At 50.9% G+C, this 26251-nt stretch overlaps 2 protein-coding genes across 2 annotated transcripts in view; one reads left to right on the plus strand and one right to left on the minus strand.

The window, feature by feature from the left end:
* The window catches only part of ABCC3 (ATP binding cassette subfamily C member 3), a 33330-nt gene extending 21970 nt beyond the window's left edge, over nt 1-11360 (plus strand). Inside the window, 7 exon segments of the mRNA XM_049635331.1 lie at nt 789-890; nt 4118-4264; nt 4403-4561; nt 5159-5325; nt 7816-7896; nt 8110-8235; nt 10753-11360. Coding sequence (XP_049491288.1) covers nt 789-890; nt 4118-4264; nt 4403-4561; nt 5159-5325; nt 7816-7896; nt 8110-8235; nt 10753-10861 — 891 coding nt within the window. The 3' untranslated portion in view covers nt 10862-11360.
* A 1742-nt stretch (nt 11361-13102) lies between these two features.
* ANKRD40 (ankyrin repeat domain 40) lies at nt 13103-26245 on the minus strand. The gene is made up of 5 exons (XM_049637735.1): nt 25996-26245; nt 20873-21021; nt 19241-19726; nt 16345-16526; nt 13103-15590 (listed from the first exon to the last, which is right to left on the minus strand). Exons 1-5 carry the CDS (start codon nt 26127-26129, stop codon nt 15444-15446), a joined length of 1098 nt encoding a protein of 365 aa, XP_049493692.1. The 5' UTR covers nt 26130-26245; the 3' UTR covers nt 13103-15443.
* Between the last annotated feature and the right edge of the window lie 6 nt (nt 26246-26251).

A 26251-nucleotide genomic window follows, 5' to 3' on the forward strand; every position in this document is an offset into this window, starting at 1 on the left:
GGCTCAGTCGGTGGAACGTGCGACTCTTGATCTTGGGGTCGTGAGTTCAAGCCCCACATTGGGTGTAGAGATCACTTAAAAAATAAAATCTTAAATGACTGCAAATGGCATTTTTGTGACTTAGATCACATTTTCAATGCCTCAGAGGGCTCAAGCCTTGAATGCTTTGGTAAACAAAGGGCAATCTAGGCAAATGAGTCTTCTCAAGCTTTCCTGTGTTATGAATCACCTGGAATGTGGGTTCTGATACAGCAGGCCCAGGGTGGGGCTCAGGATTCTGCATGCCTATCAAGACTCCTTGGCACGCAGTGTGGTCCAGGGACCGGTTACATCAACATCACCATCTGACTCTTGGTTTCAGCTCAGGTCATGATCTCATGAACTGGGAGATCAAGCCCATGACGGGCTCTGTGCTGACAGCACAGAGCCTGCTTGGGATTCTCTCTTTGTCTCTCTCTGTCTCAAAATAAAATTTAAAAAAATACAAAATCTCAAGTCCCACCACGGACCTACTGAATCATAAGCCACGTTTTAACAAGATTCTCTGGGGAACCTTTCTTATACATATTAAAGTTTGAGAAACACTGGGCTAGGTAGTCCTTGGTTAAGTCTGCAAGGTCACTGCCTGAGATACAGTTGTGATAGAGCCCCAGGTGGCACACCTATGGGCTTGCCCAGGCCCACCTGGGGCGTAGAGGCAAGGAGCATAATCAGGGAGTCGGAACTCCTCCCATAGCTATTGGGGGGAGGGGAGATCACCGTATCCATGACCCAGTCCCTTTGGCCAGATAACAATTAGTCTGATGTGGATGATCCAAATGATGTCAGACTTGGAGTCTAACATCGTGGCCGTGGAGAGAGTCAAGGAGTACTCCAAGATAGAGACTGAGGTGGGTCCTAGGATGAGCCTTGGGCAGGGCGATTCTGGAATAGCTGGGGAAGGGTGCTTGGTGGCCCATCGTCCCTACATCCCAAGACCAGCTCTTCATTTGGGGGATTCTTCATTCATTCATTCATTCATTCATCCACTCAACCCTTATAGAGCATCAGCCAGAGGTCTATGCTAGGAGGTGAAGAGGGTCCAGAGTTGATCATGGTGGGTCTCTCTTCAGGCAGATTCTGATGTGGGAGAGGGAAGACAGGGCTCTGATAAGAGCCCTGGAGTGATGCACCCAAAGAGGGCGGACAAGAGGAAGGTCATTCAGCTGGGGTATTCAGGAGGGTCATGACTCCAGCCAGAGATTAGCCGGGTGGAAGGAGCAGGGGTGGGGCAGCATGGCCTTTATTGGGGAAAGGGAGTTGTCCCCTAATGGCGGCGGGGAGATGCAGACTCTTCTCCACTTACTTCTTCCTGTGGTCACACCCCAGACCTCCTCACACCCAGAAGCTGCACCATCTCTGAGATCTCAAGTCAAGCTTTTATTTAAAAAAAAAAAAAAAAAAAATTTTTTAACGTTTATTTATTTTTGAGACAGAGAGAGACAGAGCATGAACGGGGGAGGGGCAGAGAGAGAGGGAGACACAGAATCCGAAACAGGCTCCAGGCTCTGAGCTGTCAGCACAGAGCCCGACGCGGGGCTCGAACTCACGGACCGCGAGATCGTGACCTGAGCCGAAGCCGGACGCTTAACCGACTGAGCCACCCAGTTGCCCCTCAAGTCAAGCTTTTAAACCACCCTTCCCAGTCCTCCCAGCTCATGTGCCCCAAACCTCTGCTGTCCCAGAACTTTGTCGTCGTTAGGACCCCCAACCCTGTGGCCTACGTTTGTCCCTCTGTCCCCCAGGTCATCTAGCCTGGGTTCTGTGCTCCACCGGTGCCAATGCTCCCGACTCCCTTGCCCTCCTTTCTGTCAGTGGTCCTCGCCTACAAAACCCCTCCCCAGCCGAGCCCCTCTGTCTACCTTCTACATACTGACACTCAGCAGCTAAGACATCGCTGGAGAAAATCACTGATTTTACTTCCAGTTTGTGACCACACATCACTGCTGGGTATTTCTATTTTGCTTCCCCCAAAAGCATGTGATCCCACTTCCAGAAAGAGCCATTTGAACCTTCTTTCCTCGAACCCCCATATTTCCTCCCCTTGGCTCAGCCATGGACCTTGTGTGACTTACTTGCCTGTGAGAAAAATAGGGTAGGAGATGTGAACTCCCTCAACCTTCTCGCCTCCAGACTTTCCAACTGCCTGTGGTCCCTTCACCTCTTCCTTCCTCTTTTAGCAGGAAGTGTCCCTCCTGCTACCAAAGTCTACCCCTGAGGACTTCACCCCCCTCATTACACCCTCTGCTTCCTACAGCCTGCTCCCTCTGTTGGATGATTCCCATTCACTGGCAAGCATGAGCTATCATAGCATCCGTCCTGCACACACACACCCACCTCCCCTCCCCCTTACATCTCACGGCCCCGTCTCTCTGCTCTCCTTTGTCACGAAGCTCGTTTTATTTATTTTTTTTTAATTTTTTTTTTCAACGTTTTTTATTTATTTTTGGGACAGAGAGAGACAGACAGAGCATGAACGGGGGACGGGCAGAGAGAGAGGGAGACACAGAATCGGAAACAGGCTCCAGGCTCCGAGCCATCAGCCCAGAGCCTGACGCGGGGCTCGAACTCACAGACCGCGAGATCGTGACCTGGCTGAAGTCGGACGCTTAACCGACTGCGCCACCCAGGCGCCCCACGAAGCTCGTTTTAAAGCACACACGGGGAAGTGGGGAACCCCGTCACCCTGTAACACATCTGCCTCCCGCGGTCTGGTCTCTGGCCCTGTCACTCCACCAATGACCCGCCTGGTTCCAAACCTAGGGGACACTTTCTTGTTCTCATCTAATTCAATCTCTCAGTGACGTTCAGACAAAATGACCCCTGCCTTCTTCTTGGAAGGCCCTCCCTCATAGCGTCTGTGACCCAAGCTCTTGCCCTGTCAGTCTCCTTTGAGCCCCCACCTCACCTGTTCCTCTCAGCCTGGCCTCTCTTGCCCCCGTGGCCCCCCCGGCCTCCCCCCTGCCTTCCCCAGACATCTCCTATCACCCCCCTCAATCCTCTGCTGGCAGGGATCTTTAAATTCTCCCTCTTCATGTCTAATGTTCCCATTTCCCCCTGTCCATAGACACGATCTGTCTCCATAGCCTAAAAATCTTTGCCCCCAACCCTGTTGCCCAATCTTTTGACAACTCCTCGAGAGAATGGTCTATACTGGCTGCTTTGCTTTTTGACCGGTGACAGTCTGGCTTCTCCTGTCTCGAAGCAGGGTGGCTTTACGTGACCTGCAGAGTCACACGGGTCCCCGCGCTTAGAAGGAAGGGTCTTACATCTGCTTTAATGCTCTGTGCTGTCACCACGTGGACATTCTTAATAACTATCGAACAAGAGACCCCACATTTGCATTTTGCACTGAGCCTCCCAAGTTGTTGCTGGTCCTGTCTCAAAGCCACCATCATCTTATGCCCAATTTATTTTAAGAACCTCCTAACTAGCTTCCCTGTTTTCCATCATCCTCTCTCCTTCCCCTCATAGCAGCTAGAGGGATCCTTTAAAAACACATCAAATCGTGCCATTGCTCTGCACATGGCCCCTGATGGCTCTGCATCTTGGAGTGAAAAAAAAACAAAAACAAAAAAACAAAACCATGGTTCTTAAAATGGCTTGCAAAGCCCTTCATGAGGGGGCCACCCACTATCTGTCTCCTACCTCTCACTTTGTCACTAGGCTCCAGAACACATCTGGGGAGGTATTCACGCTTTCTGTGCCCTCTGCCTGGCATGTCCTTACGCCAGATATTTACTTGGCTTGTCACCTCCCCCACCCTGCTTTGGGTCTTTATTTGAATATCACCTCCTCCAGGAAGCCTTCCATGACCACTCTGTACTTCTACAACACCAAGCACTTCTCAGCACTCGGCACTTTGCTACATAATGCAGATGTGCTTATTTGTTGATGGTGTGCCCCTCCATTGTGCGGTACCTTGTGACTTGTGACCCCGGTAGCTGTCACAGAGTGGCCACTCAGGGAGCTAGGGCAGGCAGGGAGAGGAGCTCAGGCTCCTAGGAGAGAGTGGGAGAGGGCCCGGCTGCGGAAGAGGGGCCACCCTGACGCAGACCCATCCTCCCCGCTGGGCCAGGCCCCCTGGGTGGTGGAGGGCGGCCGTCCTCCCGCGGGCTGGCCCCTGCGGGGCAAAGTGGAGTTCTGGAACTTCTCTGTGCGCTACCGGCCAGGCCTGGAGCTGGTGCTGAGGAACCTGAGTCTGCGCGTGCACGGTGGCGAGAAGGTACTCGAGGGGTGGGTTTGTGCCGGGGACACGGCCACAGCCTTTGGGAGAGCAGGTGCCGCAGCCCAGAAGTCCGGCGGCCCTGGAGATGCCCGCTGACTCCTCCCGCCCCTTGAAAGCCCCCCTCACTCCCTCCAGGTGGGGATCGTGAGCCGCACCGGGGCCGGCAAATCGTCCATGACCCTCTGCCCGTTCCACATCCTGGAGGCCGCGGAAGGTGAAATCCGCATCGACGGCCTCAACGTGGCAGATGTGGGACTCCACGACCTGCGTCCTCAGCTGACCGTCATCCCCCAGGTACAAGCCTGCCATGGACTGGCCGCACTGAGCAGCCCTGGGGGTTGGGGGGGCGGGCCCCACCCTGCTTTGTAGCTTGAGGTCCAGGCCCCGGACCTCCGTCTGAGAGGCTGGAGAGCCTGACAGCAGGAGCAGAGCCACAGAGCAGCCACCTGTCATGGATCTGAAAGGGGTCAGACTATCCTGGCCCCATCAGACACTGCCCTCCGGCCACCTGGGCTACCAGTTGAGACCAGGATCACAGGACCCTTCAAGTACCCCATCCCCCTGAGACGCTCTGTCCTGGTCTGCCTGTTTCCCCACTCGGAATTGCATTTCACTTTTTCTAGCTCCTCTGGGGTGTTTTTTTCTGCTGACTGGACATTTTGGAGTCAGATTAGCGGTTCCTCTGTCTGCTTTGGTGGACAACTTTGACTGGCAAAGCTGGGGTTTATCGCTTCCCCACAGGCATTTATCTGCCCTTTGCCTCCCTCCTGGAGGGCTGGGGACAGAATAGGAAACGCTGCCCCAAATTCCTTTCTTTTTCTCTGGCCCTGGGACCCATGGCTCCTGAGGGGGCCTGAACGGCCCTCTTCCGAGACCTTGTTGTGTCGCCAGGACCCCATCCTGTTCTCCGTGTCCCTACGTATGAACCTGGACCCCTTTGGGTATTACTCGGAGGCAGATCTATGGCGAGCCTTGGAGCTTTCCCACCTGCACACCTTTGTGAGCTCACAGCCGGAGGGCCTGGACTTCCAGTGCTCCGAGGGAGGGGAGAATCTCAGGTAACAGCTGGGGTTGGGTGGGTCAGAAACAGCAACCCGAGGGGTAGAAGACTTCGTATCAAATGACACAGAGTCCAGGCCACAGCCCCCTCCCCACTCCCGTCTCAGTCTGGGGGCGCTCGAGGGAGGGGGGCGGGGCTGTTGTTTCGTATTGAACATATTCTGTGGGATCTCACTGACGCCTCCCACAAGCTCCCGAGGTGGTGATGGTCCCCCTTTGCAGATGAGAAAACTGAGGCGGAGCCAAAGTCACCTAGCTGGGTGAAGGCATGCCTGGGATTGGAACCGGGAGATTCCAAAACCATAGTCAGTCCTGTCCTGCGAGGTTGTCAATGCTGTGCTTGGCCTGGGGTGGGGGTCTGTACTGAGCCCTTGGATCAGGTAAGAGCAAAACCTACAGTGCATTAGGTAGCTCACAGATATTTCCCAAGATGGCTCTGCAAGTCCTTCTGAAGTTTCCGAGTGAGCGAAGTGAGCTCTCCAAGCCCTTCTTTGCTTTCTTACCACCCCAGTGTTGTATCCACAGCCCCCGGGCTGTGCAGCAGGGAGGGCCGGGAGTCACTTCTTACTAAGTCTAAAGGCTTGCGATTGATTCCCACACCTGTGTTAGCTGTGTGATTTGGGGGCAAGTTGCTTAACCTCTCTGTTGTACCTCTTCCTTCCCTCTAAAATGGGGATAATAGCAGTCCCATACCTTTTTGCACCGTGCCGCCCACTAAAAAATATAATGTGAGCCACATATGTGTAATTAAATTTTTTTCCAGTAGCCACATTAAAAAAAGAAAAAGGAGCAGGTAGAAAAGAAAAGAAATAGATGGAATACATTCGAAAAGTGTACTTCATTTATCCCAGTCTATCTAAAATGTTGCCATTTCAACAAGTAATTGATATAAAAATTATTAGGGATATTTTACATTTTTTTCATACTAAGTTTGAACCCCCTCCCCGTGTGGACTTTTACCTTTACGGTACATCCCAATTTAGACCAGCCGCATTTCAAGTGCTCCATAGCCACACGTGGCCAGTGGCTATCATTTGGACAGAGCAGTCTTGAGGTCATTGGGATGAAACAGAAAGCACTTAGCCTGGATACACTCCTGAGATATTTAGCTATTTTATTCTTCTTCGTATTAGTCTGCTGGGTCCACACCCATGGACTCTCTCCAGACCTCAAAAACAAAAACAAAAACCTTTACATTTGCTCAGCACTTAATAGCGTTCAAAGAACGTTGGCATCCGCTATCTTGTTTAATCTTTACTGCAGTCCTGTGGGCCAGGAATGAGGCTCCAATGCATAAAATGATTGCCCAAAGCTTCGCAGCTAGCAAGAAGGGGGGGGGGGGCAGGGACTCAGGGAAGCCAGGGCTTTTGCCCCAAACCCTTCATCGCTGTGTCACAGCCATGCGTGGGATGGCCCTGCCCCCCGCCCCCCACTTCCCCTGCTAGTCCCGGGAGATTGAATATGCCCTTCAACGGGATTTCATTTACGCAGCCGTGTTGGGGTGGCTGGTGGATAAGCACAAGCTTCCAGACCCTGCACCCAGAGCTGGCTTTGCTCCATTTTCCTACCTCTGCTTGCTGTCAGCACCTCTCCTGGAGCTTCCCCTCCATCCCCCCCGTCTGCCAGGGTCTGAGACAGGTCGGCTCCCCCCCCCACCCCTCATTGAGCTTGTAGCCGCTTTAATAAGGAGAACTTGCATCCTGTGCCAGTCCTACCATAAATCAGCCCTGAGTTCTAGCTGGAGGCTCACTCTGATGCCAGAACCTTCATTAGCTGCGGGAATGGGCCAGCGAGAGAGCCTGGCCTTCACTTGGGCTGCGGTGACTCACCCCTTTGGGAAAGGCTGAGGTATTTGTCCTTGGGTGTGGGGTTATAGCAGCCTCTGTGGTTGGGAACACAGCCTCGCTTTGTTCACTAGCTCTGGCTTCCAAGGCAAGAGGTTGAAGGTATGCGCCCCACCTCTCCTCCACCTCCCCAGTGACCAGACTCGGGAGTCCCCGTGTCCCTGACCCTTCTTGTCCTCACAACAGAGCCCTGGCCTGTATTCCCCCATGGGGCTGGGAGATGACTGTCTGAATTGTGTGACATTAGGCTCGACAAGATGACAATGCGTGCAAATATCCGGGAAGAGCCATTTAGGTGTGTTCTTTCTAGAGTGTAAATGACGGATAGAAGCAGAGAAGCATCATGGCACTAGCTGAGGAGCGAGGACAGGGAAAAAGACACAGAAGGAGGAAGCCAGGGGTGCCAGAGACAGACCGGGATTTCACAGTGTTGTTGAGCACTGCTCTACCCCAGACCCCTCATCAGCCCTGTGGGACCCAGATCTCCATGACTCGGTGTTCCAGGAGGACTGGGCTGAGGCAGAAATGGGAGAAATTAGACAGAAAGCCAGTCCTGGGCCTTTGGGAAGGAATGCAGACAGAAGGAGTTCAGGGAGTCCTGCCTGGGGGCAGGTGGGGGCACCCAGCTCGAGATGCCTGCCTTGCCTGTTCCCAGCGCCAGCTCGTGTGCCTGGCCCGAGCCATGCTCTGCAGGAGCCGCATCCTGGTTTAAAAATTTTTTTTTTCGTCTATTTATTTTTGAGACAGAGACAGAGCATGAACGGGGGAGGGTCAGAGAGAGGGAGACACAGAATCCGAAACAGGCTCCAGGCTCTGAGCCATCAGCCCAGAGCCCGACGCGGGGCTCGAACTCACGGACCACGAGATCATGACCTGAGCGGAAGTTGGCCGCTTAACCGACTGAGCCACCCAGGCACCCCAACCGCATCCTGGTTTTAGACGAGGCCAGGCTGCCATGGACCTGGAGACTGACGACCTCATCCGGGCTACCATCCGCACCCATTTTGAGAACTGCACGGTACTGACCATCCCACACCGGCTCGACACCATCATAGACTGTACGAGGTGGGGCGCCAGAACCCAGCGCGGGGGGGCAGTGGGGGGAACCTGGTGGGGTTATCTAGGTCACCAGGAAGGGGCATGCAGATTACCTGGACATGGGAGAGCTCGTGGGATTGTCTAGGGCATGAGGGACAGAGCAGGGCTTCCCAAGTTATAGATAAGGGGCAGGACAGAGTGGAGTCATCTACCCACGGTGGGCACAGTGATGTTTTCTGAGACATACGGGACACTTTGAGGTCACCAACGTGTAGGGAAGGGGCACACTGGGGCTCCCTAGGCATCGTGAATTGTGCCCACGCTGCCTCCCTGCCGCCCTCTGTTAATGCTATGAGCTGGAACCGGGTCCTTCATGACAAAACCCTCACTCCCTGAGCACCCTGCATCTTTAGAGGGCCCGCGTGGCCATCCCTTTGTTTGTACGTCGCTCCCACAATCCGAGCTGGGTGTACAGGTGGGGAAGCCGCTAAGAGAAGTGTATGATGCTAGAGTCCCTGCCTCAGAGGGCTGGACCCTGACAGCCTGGACCCTCAGGAGCAGACACCCTGTGGTGAGAGAGCGGAGGGCTGAGCCCCAGCCCTAGCAGCTGCTGACTGCTGTGTGACCTTGGGCAAGGTGCAGAACCTCTCTCTTGGGGTTGTTGTAAGGAGTCAACGAAATGAAGCGTTTCAAATGCAGGCGACCCTGGAAAGTGTTAGCTTCTCCCCCAGCCTCTTACCATAACCTCCTCTAAGGATTAGGGCAAGGGCCTTGCCCTGGGGAATCTCATGCCTTCCCTGGGGAGGCAGCCACTCAGCCAAAAGAAAAATCTGGGACCTATTCCCTCACTGTGTCCAACGTTAAGGTGTGATGCTGGAGGACAAGGTCAGGGGCAGGGGGATCAGGAGCCTCACGGAAGTGACGTGGCACTGGCCTGGCAGACTGGCCCCCTTGGAGATGTGGGAGCTCAGAAGGAGGAAGAGGAGGAAGCTGAGATAAATCTGTGTCGAAGGAGTGTGGCGGGAGTACATCAATAAGGCTTTATTCACAAAATAAACATCTCCAGGCACGGGGAGGTAGGGAGGATGCCATGGATAGGGCAATGGGCAGACCTTGTCCCTGCCTCAGAAGTGTCCCCACACAGCCCCCAGGGGCTGGGGAACCAAGCCGAGAATGCCCAACGCTACCGTCTGTCTGTTCCATCCCTACCCCACCCCTATCCAGGCCCCCACTGAGAGAAGAGAGGGCAGACAGAGGTGCCAGGCCTTGGGTCCAGACAAGGAACAGGGATGGGCTGAGAGGATCTGGTCTCAGGCCTAACTGAAGACGGCGGTCACCGGTAACCCTGAGGGCAGAAGGCTCAAACCAACCTTGGAGGTTGGGAGTTCATTCATTCTAGTGGGACTGGCAGAAATTAATCAAATACTCCTGCTATCAAACGTGTAAGGAGAGCCTGCGGGAAGGAAGCAGGGGTATGTGTATGTAGGGAAGAGAAAGCCAATCCACACAGGGCAGCCAGGACACTATCTTTCCTAAGGAAAGGAAGCACCAGCCAGGCCCTACAGGATGAGTAAGAGTTGGCGAGTGGGCGAGGAGATGGGGTACGGATACAAATTTCAGGCAAAGGTAGGAGGGCACATGAGGCAGGAGCGCAGAGGGGAAGGGGGCAGTGGAGGCAAGATGAGGAGGAGAGAGGGACAGGCCCCACCATCCTGCACTTTGAGGACCCTGGGGAAGCAGTCGTTACCCTAGGGAACAGTGAGAAACCACTGAAGGGAGGAGGGGCATCTCCCGGGCTCATTTGGGCAGTGACCAGGCAGAGATGTGCACACACTCCTTCCCAGGACGTGTTTCCGGGAGCCCTGTAGGTAAGGGAACAGAGTGAGGCCCATCCCTTCCCATCCAGGAGCATCTCGCCGGGCTCAGGGGAGCCCTTTCCGCTCCTGCCTCACCCTGGGAGTCAGGCTGTTAGCCCTGCACCAGGTGCACCCCGTGCTTGATTGGCAGGGGATTCTAATCCCAGGCCCAGACCTGACTCTGTGTGTGTGTGTGTGTGTGTGTGTGTGTGTGTGTATCCATCCATCAGCAGCAACCAGATATGCAGCCAAAGTCCCAGATTCCAGTGTCAGGCCTCCGTGCAGCCCAGTTTCCTGCCGTGTGCCTTTGTGAGTTGGCACAAAGCAGGTAGGAGCGCACAGGGCCCAGCGCACAGGCCTGTGGCTCCCTGCGCACAGTCCTGTGACCCTGGTTGAGGGAAGGGCTCATTAGGGAAGGTTTTCAGAGGCCCGAAGAGCAGAGATGAATAGGAACCTTGTGTTTGATCCCAGAAACGGTCTCATCTGCTAGGAGAGCAAACGGAACGGCTAAAATAACCAGCCTTGCGAGCGTGCACATGTGGCCTAGTGGCTGTGTTGGGTGGGTCTCCTGAAGCAGGAGGGTTGGCATGTCCCCGCAGGGCCTGAGCAGGACCCAGAAGGGCAGAGTTGGATGGTAAGGGCCAGGTCGAAACTGATGGAGACCTCACCACTTCTTTTCTTTGGCTAGCGTCCTTGTCCTGGACAGAGGGACAGTAGCTGAACTTGATTCTCCAGCCAACCTCATCGCAGCCAGAGGCATCTTCTACGGGATGGCCAGAGACGCTGGACTTGTCTAAAATATATTCCTGGGACTTGCTCCTGGCCATTGCTGGTTTTCATCAGGAGAAAAAAAGACACCAAGCACGTCTGCAGGATGGACTCGATGGCAAACACTGGAGGCATTTGCTAGATTCTTGCCCTGCAAAGTGCCTCACAGAATAATTGTGCTAAATGCTTTAGATGAGGAAGTGGGGCCCAAGAGGTGAACTACGGGCCCGAGGCCACAGCTAGTTTGAGGCAGAGCCCAGACTGGTGCCCGGGGTCTCCTGATTCCCAACCTAGTGTTCTTGCCACGCTGTGCTGTTTTCAGTCATTTCATGGAATGACCTCTCCACTCTGTCTGATTTTTTGTATTTTCTACTCAGAAGGATTTTTTTTTTTTTTTTTAAAGTAAAGCTTTTTCCTCCTGGAACAGCAGACTGCCGGGTCAGGGTGTCCTTAGGAACTGAGTCCTGTACTCTGGGGTGCTGGCCTGAATCCATTAAAAATGGAGCACTGATGAAATAAAGCGACATGGTCAACGATACGTATACCCCGATGCAGCCTTTCTCTGCCTGTTCATAAGGTTTGGGGGTTAGGGCCTTTGCAGGGGGCAGGGAGGGAAGGAGAGAGGTGGAGGCAGACTTTATGTACATCTACATGGCTGGGATTATCTGAAAACTTCAGTCTCCAGAGCTTTTGGCTAGAAATATTGTCTTTACAGCCAAAAGTCACTGGGTAATTGCCAATACTTCCTGCTCTGCTGTGCAGATACTGTGAAAAGGCGAGAAATAAAGCCCCTGAAATCGGACCCGAGGCCTCTTGGGAAGGCTGCTGTGAACGCCTCCCTCATGCCATCCCTCAGACCTCCAAGCCTGCTTCTCTAGGGGCTGGGATGTGCGTGGTGCCTTTTACTCCCCTGCTCCTTTAGTAGTCTATGCCAGGGGCGCCTGGGTGGCTCAGTCGGTTAATTGTCTGACTCTTGATCTCCACTCAGGCCGTCATCTCCTGGTTTGTGAGTTCAAACCCCGCATCAAGCTTTGTGGCAACGGCGCGGAGCCTGCTTGGGATTCTGTCTCTCCCTGTCTCCCTGCCCCTCCCCACTCACTCTCTTCATCTGCCAATAAATAAACTGAAAAAAAAAAAAACAAAAAAACAAGTCTATTCCAGACAGGTCTCGTAACCAGCGAGGCCTCAGAGCCATTCGTCTTCCTCAATGTGGCCAAAGCTGCACGTGAGAGCACAGAACAGCCCAGAGGCGCCCCTGGCCCTGACAGTCTCGGGCCAATAAGCAAGATGAGGGGCCGAATTAAATTTGGTTTTGAGCAAACCGACAGAGTGCTCATTTCCTGTGGGTCAGAGTCCACCTGGCACAAGGCGTATTTGGAAATTTGGAACGGATCTCTTCTCTTTGTTACCTTACTGAGTTTTCTGGTGTCTGACCCTCTCGTTTCCTCGACCTTTCTGCTTGGTATGATGTGACGGGTTGTAGGGGATAGTTTGTCTTTCTTCCCTAAATGGTTTGCAGTAGGTGCGGAGATGGCTCCTTTGATCTGGTTTTCCTGTATGTATCGGGTCAGCCTGTGCTGCAGGACCATTTGTTAAAGGTTAATCACATTTTTTTTGGCAGCCTGTTTCTGCCCAGGATGTTTATGAGTGTAGAGAAGAAGACTTCCATCCTTGTGATAAAGCGAGTATGAAAGCCCAAATGCCCAAATTATTCTGCCTCTCCTTGGTGCTAAGAAAAGGTCTCTGCTATGCTCCCTGATTTATTAGGCCAATTTGGCATGACGTCTGCTTTGTGAGGTTCTAGCTGCCCTAACCCAACAGAAACGCAGATTCATTCGGTATCACGCTCAGCTAAAGATCTGAAGGTGGGAGGCTGTTACTTCCTCTCCTGCCTTGGGAGTCTGTTTCTGAGCTCATGGAGGCCCTGACAGGTGCCGGCAGCCCAAAGGAGAGGCTCGGTTGCATAAGGTAAATAGGCTAATCGAAAAATGTGGTCACTAGAGGATGACCTCCATCTAGCCGGCTCATCTCCTCCGGGGAAAGGAAGCTGGCCGCTGAGAGCCGGGAGGAAAGGCGCTGCACAGTGTCTGCGGGTGCCACTGTCAGGCACGAGCCCCTTGGTGGCAGCAAGACGGAGGAGCCTCAGCTGGGCGAATGGTCCCTCCGATTTTTCCCCTAGAGCACCGTGTCCCCGGGACTGTCCAACAACTCGAACCCCCGGAGATTAGGAGTACAGTGCTGCTTAGGAGGCCCAAATGAAAGAATATGGGCTCGGTTCATTAATATTTTAATTTTAGTAATACTGGTTATGTTTGAACAGTCGGCAATGCACAAAGAAAACAATCTTCGGTGAATGTTTACACACGGTGTGAACACATGCTTTAAATATGCAGTGGAGGGGGGGTGAATTCACAGTTAACAAAGCTAAAAAAAAAAAATCCTTGTTATAAATTACACAAAGCATATAAAAATATTTCTCTGAATGCATAGATTAAGACTTTAAACTCACCTACCGGCAACTGTCAGTCTCATCCAACCGCCTTAGGCAGGAGTCAGGTGACCGCAGAGGACTTTACACGGGAGAAGGGAGGACAGTGTCGGGCTCATCCCTCACCTGAGACGCCAAGCCTCTCCCTCGCCCTCGCCAGTTTCTGAACCAGGGGGGGAATGCCCTGCAGCCACTCGGTAGGCCACCTCCCGGCCGGGACCTCCACTGCTTCTGAGTCTCTAATTGATCTAAATGGTTAGAAGAGTTTTAACCCCAGTGATTTAGACATGAATTAATACCGGATTTATTTCTGCCAGGATAGAGCTAGCCTTAGTGTTATCAGTAAACTGTCACTTTTTCCAAAGGGAAGGAAAGAAGGTTAGTATGTCTCGGTAAACTAGCTTCCGATTGGTTGAACCACCAGGGCGGTTTCTTCTTTAAAGCACTTCAGGGAAGGGGTAATAAGTAACTTCCCTGCGGAGTCTGACTCTGCTGTGCGAACACCGTACAAGGGTGAGTGAGTCACCATCAGGAATCGGTGGGCTAAGGGGGATTCACTGAACGGAGTGATTCCACAAAGCCGGCCTTGAGGACAGCCTCGACCTCAGCTCAGCACTGAGGCGGCAACAGGAGGCCATTATCTCGGCCCAACATTCTCCTCCGTTGACGTCGTCTGCATGCTCTCGCTCCGTCAGCAATCAGTCGCAGCGTTCCAACAAAATTAACACAGTTAGGAAGTTAAGTTTCTTTGGAAACTATTTAGGCACTATGGGGAAAAAGCTTCTTAAGACAGCAGGGATGCTCTTCGACAGCTGGCTTCGAACCCCTGCCCTCCTGTTCGTCTGAGTGTGCTCGTTCTTATTTCTAAAGTGAAGCTGTTGGTTTCGACAAGACAGTGGCTCTTTTAACGTTAATGACACCGAAAGAAAGGAAGGGAACTCTTGAAGGCGTTCCTTACGATTCTCGTAGGCCTAGGGCCTAGGCCGTGCTCAAGAGTGTAATCAGGTGTTTTCCAGAACAAAGCCTGGCAGGCTCACAAACCGCCTCTGTGAAGCGGATGGGTGGGTGGTGGTGGGGGAGGCCTAAGGGCAAACAATTTGTTTACAAAAGCAACAGATTTCGGAGTTGTGTAAAAACCCTAGGAATTTCAAAATAACCTTTATCTTTGATACAAAAATAAAGACGCTAACTCCTTTAGCTCAGTTTCCCACAATCACCTGGAAAACGGCAACAGATTCGGTTTCAAAAATTGCTTTTCGTGCCTAGTGGGGAACGCAAGTGGGGAACACGGGCTGGCAATGTTCGTGCTCTTCTCGGACGGTGCGGTTAAACACGGAGAGGCCAGGAATCACTTCAGAGGTTTAAAGAAAAGAAAAGAAAAAAAGAAAAAGAAAAAGGAAAAAAAAAAAAAAGCGGCTGCTCTTTTGGAAAGCATCAGAGAGCCCTCTAGTGACCACAGAGTCAATGCAGAGACGACTGTCCAGGCAAAGGCGGACACGGGAGACAGAGAAGCAGTCTTGAGTGTTGACAAAGGGCAAAGAGGGGGAGGGGCAGCTCTTTTGGTTAACAGCATATTTACAACTAGGTAACTGTAGTCTTAAATACTTTAAACCTGAGTAACATTGGTAAATATGTTATGTGAAACCTCACAGCCCCAAGTCGCGCTAGAAATCGTCTGTCCAGTGTGCTTTCCCCAATTTCCCCTCTAGCCGGTTCACACTTAGGAGAGCGGTGAGCGTGCAAGTCCCAAGAAAGCCCTGCAGGTGCACTGTCCGCAGGAGGGGCGACAGCCGCGCTCCGCTCCCTCTCCGCTTCTGCTGAGACGGCTCACTTAGCTTGGGCACGGGAAACAGGGGTTCAGAAGCGCCGGCTTCGGCCTCTCCAGCTTCTCCGCTGTTCACCGCTTCAAGCAGGAGGTTTATTGTGCACCAAGAGGCGTGGAAGAGTGGCACCGCTGCGGGGGGTCAGGGGCTCCCTACCATGGCAGAAACGATGTTAGTGTAGACGACGCAGTGGCACCGGGGCCCTCCTGGGCGCCCAAGACGTTTAGATCCATGGCTCGTCCTTGGCCCGGAGGTGACGCGCACTGTCACAATACTCAGCGATAAAAGTCCCTGCTGAACTTAGTACGTCAGTTTAGAAGCTCTCCTGTTGTAGCAAGGTCTTTCAGTCAGTGTGGACGCAGCATTTCGGAACAGGAAATTGTTTTCGCTTATCATTAAAACCAGTTCCAGCTCCTGGAAATCTTGGAGTCGAGCAACGTCTTTGTCCTAAAACAAAATGGGTTAAGCCCATTAAGAGGAGCCACTTGTCGGGGCGCCTGGGTGGCTCAGTCAGTCGAGCATCCCACTCTTGATTTTGGCTCAGGTCATGATCTCATGTTCGTGGGGGAGAGCCCCGTGTCGGGCTCCGCACTGGGCATGGAGCCTGCTTCCCTCTCCCTGTCCCTTTGCTGCTCCCCCACTCATATCCTCTCTCTCTCTCTCTCTCTCTGCCCCTCCTCTGCTCACACTCTGTCTTTGTCTCTGTCTCAAAAATAAACAAACATTAAAAAAAAAAAAAAGAAAATCCCTGTGGCAGGCCATTGGTGACTGTGCCCATTGGTGACTGTGCGGGGAAGTCCCTGGGGGCGTGAGTTGGGCTGCCTGGAGGATGGGAGGGTGGCAGCCCTGAACGGCAGCTACTGCAGGATGAGCACACCTTGGACTTGGAGGGAGAGGCCATTCAGACCAGTTTTCCCCAGGTGCCCCGAGATGCGATAGTGTAATCCTCACGTGTCACTACACAAACAACCACACCAGGTACACGGGAACGGTAATTCAGAAAATTCTCTCTGCTATGCTACCGCCTTCAAAAATGTCATGTCCCTGTCGACCAGGAGAGGGAAAGAAAGCTCATCTGGAAAACCACCCTTTGCCCCTTTTCTATTCTCTTCTCAGTTCTCAACTATGACTCATCCAGCCAAGGAGGAAGCTGGGTATTTTCCAAATGCAAAAAGCAAGCAACTGCTCAGACCTCTCTTACCTTTCTTACCAGGGTATTGGGTAACTTTCTGATCTTCTCCACTTGATCTGGATTAACACCCAGCTCACAGCAACTCACTCTGAGCAACTCTTGATAGGTGAGCTCCTGTCGGTCCAGTTCAATTTCAATGAAATCATTTTCTCGAAGAGATGGGTTCTGAATCCTCACCTTGAGTACCAGCTCTAGGGCGGGGGGGCGGGAAACAGGGAGAAATGTTAATGAATGGTTCCTGCATAGTCAGTCGATGTAATTTAAGATCTTTTCCAGAAGCTGGTTATACATAATCATGCCCTGTGCCGGAGGCCCGCGCCACCCAATGAGAAAACTAAGCACCGTCAGCAGGGTTTTGCTCAGCCCCAGTTCTGGCTCTGGTGGCAGTTTTCTGCACTGTCTTCCCTACATCGAGAACTGTGGTTCACGAAGTAAAAGGGGTGTGTGTTCGGGGGGAGACAACCATCCAGTGTGTTGAAGGATAATTAACTTCTGCTGCTGGTGCTGAGTAGGTAAAGGCTTAAGAACGGGTGTGGGTATCGAACCACACATAAGCAGGGGAAGGGGGGTGGAAAGAAGGCACAGGCAAGAGATGGGATACGAGTTACTCTAAAAGGATTTAATAATTGTGAATCTAAAGGTATTTATGGAATATGAAATTCCTGGGGCGCCTGGGTGGCTCAGTCGGTTGAGTGTCAGACTTTGGCTCAGGTCATGGTCTCACGGTTTGTGGGTTCGAGACCTGTGCCGGGCTCTGTGCTGGCAGCTCAGAGCCTGGAGCCTGTTTTGATTCTGTGTCTCCCTCTCCCTCTGTCCCTCCCCTGCTCACGCTCTTTCTCTCTAAGATACACATTTTAAAAATTAAAAAAAAAAATAAATAAATATGGAATTCCTCGCGATAAACACAGTAAAAGAGCAAAAAGACAAGCTTTTAATAAAAATGACAGTCTATGATTTGAATGCAGCATGCCTCAACAAGGAAGGAGTCTGGGTGGGGAGTAAATAAAGACTATTACTTTAGGGTCGGGGATCTAAGCAGTCTGCCCTTAAATTCTGAGCCTGGCTGCCAAGATGGCCCAAGTCAAATACCTACGTGGGTTTGGTGGTTCTGTTTTGCTCCTTCTATAGGAATCTCTCAGAGCACCCCCAGGTCACTGTTATCAGCACATATAACAGCAGGTCCTCAAAACCAGAAAGTGAGGGAGTTACTTACACAGAAAAAGTAAAGGGGGGGGTGCCTGAGTGGCTCAGTCGGTTACATTGACTTTAGTTCAGGTCATGATCTCAGGGTTCGTGAGTTCGAGCCCTGCGTCGGGCTCTGTGCTGTCAGCTGGGAGCCTGGAGCCCGCTTCAGATTCTGTGTCTCCCTCTCTCTCTGCCCTTCCCCCGCTCGCACTCTGTCTCTCTCTCTCTCTCTCTCAAAAATAAAGAAAACAATAAAAAAAAAAAAAAAAAGAAAGAAAAAAAAAGAAAAAGTAAAGGTAAGACTAGACTGTGCCCCGGGGTGTCTGTCTGGAATGGGAGGGATCAGGATGAACTTGTTTTTAACATTTTTATAGAGAGAAATAGATACAGAAACATAGGAGGAAATGTAACTATGTATACGGGTATTTCTGTTTGCTCCTTTCTTCCTTCCTCCCCCCCCTCCCTCTCTTTCTCTCTTTCTCTCTTTCTTTCTCTCTTTCTTTCTTTTTCTTTCCTGGCTTTGTCCTCTGTGTAGGCCTGGAAGACATGACACCCCTGGAGCATAAGGGCACCTGGTGTCCACATCCTAGTTTCTGAACACCATTCTCTGCCAGAAAGAACAAGGGCTCCTCGGAGAAATGGCTGCCTCCGGGGCAGGAGCAGGGAAAGTGACACTAGGAGCCTGGAGCCCTCTTGCTGCACCAAAAAGTAAGGAAATGCTCCAAGAATGAGGGCATGTGTCCAAGCGATGTGAGAACTGGCTCCAAGGGGCTCCTTCTCGACAGATCTGGTATAATGTGAACATCAAGATGATGACAGTAACAAAATTATAACCTAATAATAAAGAATCTACGAGTTCATACTGATCTAAATGGAGAAGGGAAGGACCTTCTTTACAACAGAATATCAAATAGTCCCTAGAGAAAGGTAATAGGAGATCGTATTCTTTTGTTTTAAGTTCATTTATTTATTTTTGAGAGAGAGAGAGAGTGCCCACGTGAGCTGGGGAGGGACAGAGAGTGAGAATCCCAAGCAGGCTCTGCACTGTCAGCACAAAGCCTGATGTGGGGCTCGATCCCACGAACTGTGAGATGGTGACCTGAGCAGAAATCAGGAGCCGGGCTTAACTGACTGAGCCACCCAGACGCCCAGATAGGAGATCATATTCTACACAGTACCTGGCCTGGACTCTTCAAAAAATACTGAGGTCCAAAATGATAGAGAAGGGCTGAAGAAGCTTCCAGGTGAAAGGAGAATGGAACAGTATGATAACCAAAGGCTACAGGTGACCCTGGGCAGAGGACAGGGGTGGAGGGAGCACAGAAAGCTGCAGAGGGCACCAACACTGAAACATGGCCTGAATTAGAGAACACAGGTGGCTTAGAGAATGGTATTATAGCAAGGTTACATTTCCTAAATGTGGTCACTGGACTATGGTTATGTAACAGACTCTCCTTGCTCTTAGGAAATACACACTTAACCACTGCAGGTGAAAGGGCAAAACGTAAATAATATATGAGTCTGGCTAAAGGGAGCTCCTTATAGTGCTCTTGCAAAACTTCTACAAGTTTACAATTAGGCCCTAAACACATAAATAAATACAGACATAAATCCCATCCTCCCAACCCCCCCCCCCAAAAAAAACCGGGGAGTGAAACGCTAGACCTCTGGGCGCCCTCCCCACCCCACCCCGCAGAGGCTGTCCCCTGAGGAGGGTTACCTTGCATGTTAAATGGAAATGCCCCCGTGAAGAAAAATGGCTGGAAGGCTGGCGCTGGCCCTGCGTATGTCCCATTTTGAGGCTCCAGAGACACTGGTGGCTTGGACGGGACAGAAGAGAACAGTGAGCGGCTCTGACTCACTGGTGGCTGACAGACAGGACCCGGTTTTGTGCTTTCTGGTGTTCGGAGTATGGCAGAGGGGGCAGACACATCTCGGTTCTGAACCAGGGCCAATGAGGCGTGGTCCCGTGGAAAGGCCCCGACCAGGGGAGGCTCCCCGGCAGGCAGCAGCGGAGGAGTGCTTTCCGCAGTGGGTGACGCAGGAGGTGTGGAGGGGCCCCCGTTCTGGAGCTGGGCCGCATCCTCTGCTGCCGCAGGGGTGTAGAGAAAAGGGAAGGCTGGGTTGGCCAAATAGTTGGGAACAAAGGGCAGTTCTGACTCCTTCTTCAGCTGGGGGAGGCTGTCGTCACCATCATCTTCTTCCACTTACAAAGAAGAAAACGCATAACATTTACATAGCCCTTTAAAAATTACCAGGAAGAGAGTGTCTTGTGAAAGCTAGTGTCCTTTGGTATATGGCATATTTTGTTCCGTGTTTACTGCCTCTTCAAATCAGAAGACAAAAGAGTGTTTCATTAGGTTTATGATCACTGTTTTGATTGCCTTAAATTTAATAGACTAAAAAAAAACAAAAAAACTTACAATGCCTACCTATCTGGAAATGACATGGAATTACTATTGTGGCACAGTAGTATTACCTTGGCTTCTTTTTTTTTTTTTTTATTTTTTTTTTTACATTTATTTATTTTTTGAGAGACAGAACACAAGTTGGGGAGGGGCAGAGACAGAAGGAGACACAGAACCCGAAGCAGGCTCCAGGCTCTGAGCTGTCAGCTGTCAGCTGTCAGCACAGAGCCCAATGCGGGGCTCGAACTCACGAACCGTGAGATCATGACCTGAGCCGAAGTCGGACGCCCAACCGACTGAGCCACCCAGGCACCCCTTACCTTTGCTTTTAAAAACAGATTTGTGAAAAAAATATATTAAAAAAAAAAAGGGGGGCGCCTGGGTGGCTCAGTCGGTTAAGTGGCCGACTTCAGCTCAGGTCATGATTTCGCCGTCCGTGAGTTCGAGCCCCACGTCGGGCTCTGTGCTGACAGCTCAGAGCCTGGAGCCTGTTTCGGATTCTGTGTCTCTCTCTCTCTGACCTTCTCCCGTTCATGCTTTGTCTCTCTCTGTCTCAAAAATAAAGGTTAAAAAATAATAATAATAAAAATTAAAAAAAAAAAAAAACAGATTTGTGGGGCGCCTGGGTGTCTCAGTCGGTTAAGTGTCCAACTTCGGCTCAGGCCATGATCTCACGGTTCGTGAATTTGAGCCCTGCGTGTGGCTCTGTGCTGACAGCTCAGAGCCTGGAGCCTGCTTCGGATTCTGTGTCTCCCCCTCTCTCTTACCCCTCCTCTGTTCATGCTCTGTCTCTTGATAATAAATAAGCGTTAAAAAATTTTTTTTAAATAAATAAAAATAAAAACAGATTTGTGGTTCGACTGGCATCAAGAACACAGCCAATGAGACCACAAGTCTTAAATGAGTCTGACAAAATCAAAAGTTGCCCCCCAACCCGGACTCACCCCCCATGATCTTCCTGATTTCTCTCCTTGATGTCAATTGGACTGGCATTTCTCCTTTTGTCGTAAGAATCTCTTTGTCAGCTCCTGATTTTAATAAGTAAGAGACCACCTGACCATGATTGCGTTTACACGCCCAGTGTAAACAGGTCCTGTCCGAAGAAAAGGAGAAAAGAGTTAAAAACAGAAGAGGTGAGGTGGGATTTCAAATTCCAGGTGCTAGTCAATAAATGTATGCAAGCCTGTTAAGAGCTCAGCTAGAACCAGGAAACCGGGCAGGTAACCTCAACTTTTCTTTTCGGAAAGCAGATGATCAAAATATTTAGCATGCTTAAAACTTATTTTGGGGGCGCCTGGGTGGCTCAGTCGGTTAAGCGGCCGACTTCAGCTCGGGTCATGATCTTGCGGTCCGTGAGTTCGAGCCCCGCGTCGGGCTCTGTGCGGACAGCTCAGAGCCTGGAGCCTGTTTCAGATTCTGTGTCTCCCTCTCTCTGACCCTCCCCCGTTCATGCTCTGTCTCTCTCTGTCTCAAAAATAAATAAATGTTAAAAAAAATTAAAAAAAAAAAACAAAAAAACTTATTTTTATTTTCATTTCTGACCCTTGGGAAAAACTAATTTATCCCAGGAGCTTTCATTTCGAGGAGTTCCAGGAGGCTGGCTGGTTAACTCTAATGGTATTGCTGAGAGGTCTTCTAGCACTAACGCTCGTTAGATTGTCCCAGTCTCTTTAAAATGTTTTTATGGTGTCACTTTTCCTTTTTAGGGACAATGGAAACTTGCTTCATATGCATCAAATGACACACGAACATTAAATATTATCAGGGTAATAATCATCTACAGCTTGCTCTGCCACTGAAATTATTATTGCTACATAGACATTCCCGGCTGAATCTCAGTTGCTCATTCTTTTTCCTTTTCTTTCCTAGACACACACACACACACACACACACTTTAAATTTCCATTTTTAAAATACTTGGATCCTCTAGTTCTCTCCAGAAGGCTACAAACATACCCTCATCTGCTTAAATGTAAGGCACTGCGCACAGGCTTTAATTCCTAAGGCACTTGAAAAATGTACACCAACGACCAAAATTTTCAAGAACAAACTCTTCTAACATATTAGCCTCATTTAAGTAAAACTAATTATTTATTATTGTACACACAGGAAGGGATTATGCACACTCTGAAGGGCTATTATTTTAACACCGCGTAGAAATATAATTAGCATGCTGGTAAAAACTCCATCTTAAACAGAAATGAAGGGATTCGGAGTTGCTAAATTCATCCCTGGTTGCCAAAGCTGAATGATATTGTGGAAGGAAAATCCTTTCTCCCCTCTGTTCTGAAACGTCCTCACCAATTCTCTAATTGAATGGAGAAAATTTCTTCAGAGCTGCCAGCCAAGTACAGATAAGATAAAGAACAGAACAATAATGTTCGGTAGTGAGGATTAAGTTAGGTCACTAACCTGCAAAGTACAACTATCCATAAAGTTCATTTGGTTCCGGGGAGAAGGTGATGTGCCCTGGCCTCCTCAACATTTCAGGCTTGCAGAAAGCTAGCTTGTCCGGCTGGCTGGGACTCCATCAACGTTTCAGAGGGATATTCCATACTATTACTGATTAGAATTAGATTATCCAGGTACCTTTAAGGTGTCCTCTATAAAGAAAAGATTGCCAACTTGGGAAAAATAAGGGAAGAGGCTGCTTCTGCTTCTGAAATATGAGCTCATGGAGATAAGGAAGTGTCTGCTTGGACGTACAGGTACTTAATTGCTCAACAAGGGAACCAAGAACAAGGTGGACACTGGTCCGGGCAGAAGGATCCAGTACATCCTTGACTGTGGGCAAACTGCAGCTGAGAGTGTTTGTCTGTGGATCTCTGTGGCATGGGCTTGAAAAGTGAATAATTATAATAAGTGAGCATTCAAAAATGAATGGAGCATGATGAGAAAAATATGTTCCCTTTTGGAAATAAAGTGCTCACTCGCTGGTAGTAAATCACTTGTTCATGACAAGCTTGAGACTGAAGAAGGTAATTTACTGCCAGTGGGTCTGAGACACTCTGGGAAAACCAACTAGCTAAAGCATCACCATGTAAAGTGGTGTTAAGGCCACACAGCACGATCCCCACAACCATGTGCCCTGAGTGGCCATCACTTACAGTCCAGACCTGTGTGGCTCTGGGCAGCCATAACTCAGAGCCATTGCAGCCAGGCAATATTTTCAGCTTTTTCATGAGCCATTATGCTTGTTGCTTAAAGCCAAGGGGTACGCACGACCCTTGAATTACAATTGATATGGGAACTCTATCTTTGAAGTTTAACTCTTCAAGCTTTAAATTTGCAGTCAGAATATCTGGTTAGTCCTGGGAAGTATTTCAGACCAGAGGGGCTGGGTATCCTTCATCAGTGCTGAAATTGTGGTTACTGACCAACTACAAAGTGAAAGCAGTAACCATTCGGCTTTTCTATGCTAGAGATTAAGTGTTCTATGCCAGCATGCTGCTTAATAATAAGAAAATAATAGTTAACAAAGATATAGTGCTTTTTACATGGGGGATGCTGTTCTAAAGGCTTCATATATGAGTCAATCTTCTGAACAACCCTTGAGTTAAGTGCTGTTATCGACATTCCCTTCATTTTACAGAAGTGGAAACAGAAGCAGTCAGCAATAGGCAGAACAAACAGTATGCTTTGGTGATTAAATGTTACAGGGACAATAAAACAAGGGAAGGGACCAGGGAACGCCAGAGGCAGGGGAGGGGCATGGTGCCATTTTAAATCGAGGGCAAAGGAAAGCTCACCAAGGTGACATCTAAGCTAAGACCTGACAGAGGTGAGGGAGGAAAAGCATTTCAGACTTGGAAGAAAAAACATAAAGGCCTTGAATCGGGACTGTGCCTGGTGTTTCAGGAAAAGGGAGGCGGCCAGGGGAGCAGAATGAGGGGAGTGAGGGGGCAAATCCGGGGATGAGGCCTTGAGGTAGAGAGGGAGGACGATGGGGACTGGAAGCAGAAATTCGAGGACCCTCTGAGCTTTTACTCAGAGTGTGATGGGGGCCATTAGAGGGTTTTGAGCAGAGTGAAATGATGCGACTTTTGACTTGTTTTAGGTCAGGATCCCTCCGCTGTGCTGAGAAACGACTACAGCGTATGAGGGAAGCGAGACTAGTTGGGGGTGGGGGGGGGTGGGGAGTGGTGGTGGTGGCTCCAGCAAGAATCCGGGCACCAGAATGGTGGCTGTGTAACCAGAAGTGTTGAGGGAGAGTTAGTGAGAAGTGGTCAGATTCTGACTATAGCTGTAGGTGAAGCTGGCAGAATTAGCCGACACACTGGATGTGGAATGTGAGGGAAAGACAGGAGGCAAGGAAGGCATCGAGGGTTCTGGGCTGAACATGTCAGACGCTGAGCTGAGGAGGACTCAGAAGAACAGGCATGGGGCAGTCCGGGGGATGAGGGGAGATCAGGAATTCAACCTTGAACCTCCGACATGAGGTGCCTTAATAGACATCTTCCCCAATAAATCTATGAGAAGCCTGTTCAGGTTGCTTCAGATTCAGCCTACATTTACTGAGCACCTACTACGTGGCAGGCGTCATGGTTAGGAAAGCAGGGTCTAGAATCAGATACGGGGCTCCTTCCTAGTAAATTCTATGACCTTGGGGAAATTACTTAATCTTTCTGGGCCTCAGTTTCCTCACCTGTAAAATGGAGAGAATAACAACAACTCTGTTCTTGAGTAGTTGTGAACGAGAGAGCCTGGCTTGTGTCACAGAGCAAACTCCAGGAATGTGAGCTATTTATACAATGCTTCATCTCCTTCCATGGTCACAACACTCTTCTCACATAACTGGAAAATGAAGTGACTCAGGAAGGTTGCATTAGCTAAGCAGGAATGGAGAGTCGGCGGGGAAAGACCAGGCTCCTTCCTCTATACAACACCGCCTCCCACTGCCAAAACAGTGAGTCACAGCTTGTGAACCACAGAGCCATGCTCAGAGAAGGTACACACCAAAGGGCAAGCTTGTTTGCAAACGCTTTTAAAGAAAACAAAAGGCAGTAGTGTCTACTGTTTCCTGGCCTTCTGCACAGCTATCCAAGCTGTTTTCTATAAGAGGTAGATAACTTTGCAAGGGAGTCATGGAAACCATGGTTGGGGTCACAGCTGTGTGGTTATTCTCTGCCCTTGGACCCATCTCCAATGTCCCTCTCAGTTCCAAAATGTAGGATGCCACTTGAAAAAAATATTTCCAAACTCACTGTAACTCTAAGCTAGCAAAAACAGGCTGCTTAGACATGACTTGGATCAAATAAAAATTTAAATTTAAATGTGAAGAGGGCAGAATAATACCACATCCAGTAAGTAACTTAACACTAAAAATCTGACCGGCACATCCTAAAATGTGACTCCTTATTTAATTGGGAAGGACTCAGTTTGCGGGCCGGCATCTGGAGTCTTGAATTCAAATTCTGCATTTAAAATTGCAGTAAGAAAACAAGGCAAAACACTCTATGGGATAAACGAGTAAGTCTTCCCTCAACAGGCAGCTGTAGGCAGCGGCATATCAAGGCTACAGTGAGGCAACAGAGAGGCAGAAGAGTGATGCAAAGTGATTTGGTTTTTTTGTTTTTGTTTTCCGGTCTTGGGAAAAGAAACGGTGCTAATTTATAAGATTCACATTCGCTCGGTTGCTTATGCTTTTTGCTCTGCACAGGTGTGTTCTCCAGAAGCTCCTAGGGCAAAATAATCGCACACGCGAAGTGGGGTGAGCTCCGTACGAGCGTGCGAATCAATCGAATCGTAGCCAGCAGGGCTCCGGCCCAGCGAGCCCGGGGGTGCGGGGCGGGGAGGGGGGCCGGGGCTCAGGTGGGCGCTGCCCCGGGAGGACCACGTGGGCGGGGACTGGGGCAGGCCGCGCTCCCGACGGCACCGCGCGGGGCTGGGGGCGGGGGGGAGGGGGCCCGGGCAGGCCTCGCGAGCGCACGGCCTCGGAGGCCCAGACGCTGGGCCACGCCTTGGCGGGCGGCGGCAGCCTGCGCCGGGCCTCGGTCATGGGCGCCCGCCCCCACGCCCCGGCCCCGCCGGCTGCTCTGACCTAGGCCTCCCCCGCTCCCCCACTTACCAGCCGTTGACCTCATTTTGGGAGTTCACATCCACCCCGCTCTCCACCAGTTTCTGCACCTCCCGAATGTCCCCCAAGGCCGCGGCTTCCCGCAGCCTCTCCTGCTGCTCCTTCTGCTCTAGGAGAGCGCTCATCTTCCCCCTCGGGCCCAGGCCCCAGCCGGCCGCCCGCCCCGCCCCGGGCCCGTCAGCGCCGCCGCCGCCGCGGCCCGCTCCCCGCCATGGGGAGCGCGCGGGGCTTGCCCGCCCTGCTCGCG

This window comes from Panthera uncia, chromosome E1 (genome assembly GCF_023721935.1).
Source record: "Panthera uncia isolate 11264 chromosome E1, Puncia_PCG_1.0, whole genome shotgun sequence".
Classification (NCBI taxonomy): Eukaryota; Metazoa; Chordata; class Mammalia; order Carnivora; family Felidae; genus Panthera; species Panthera uncia.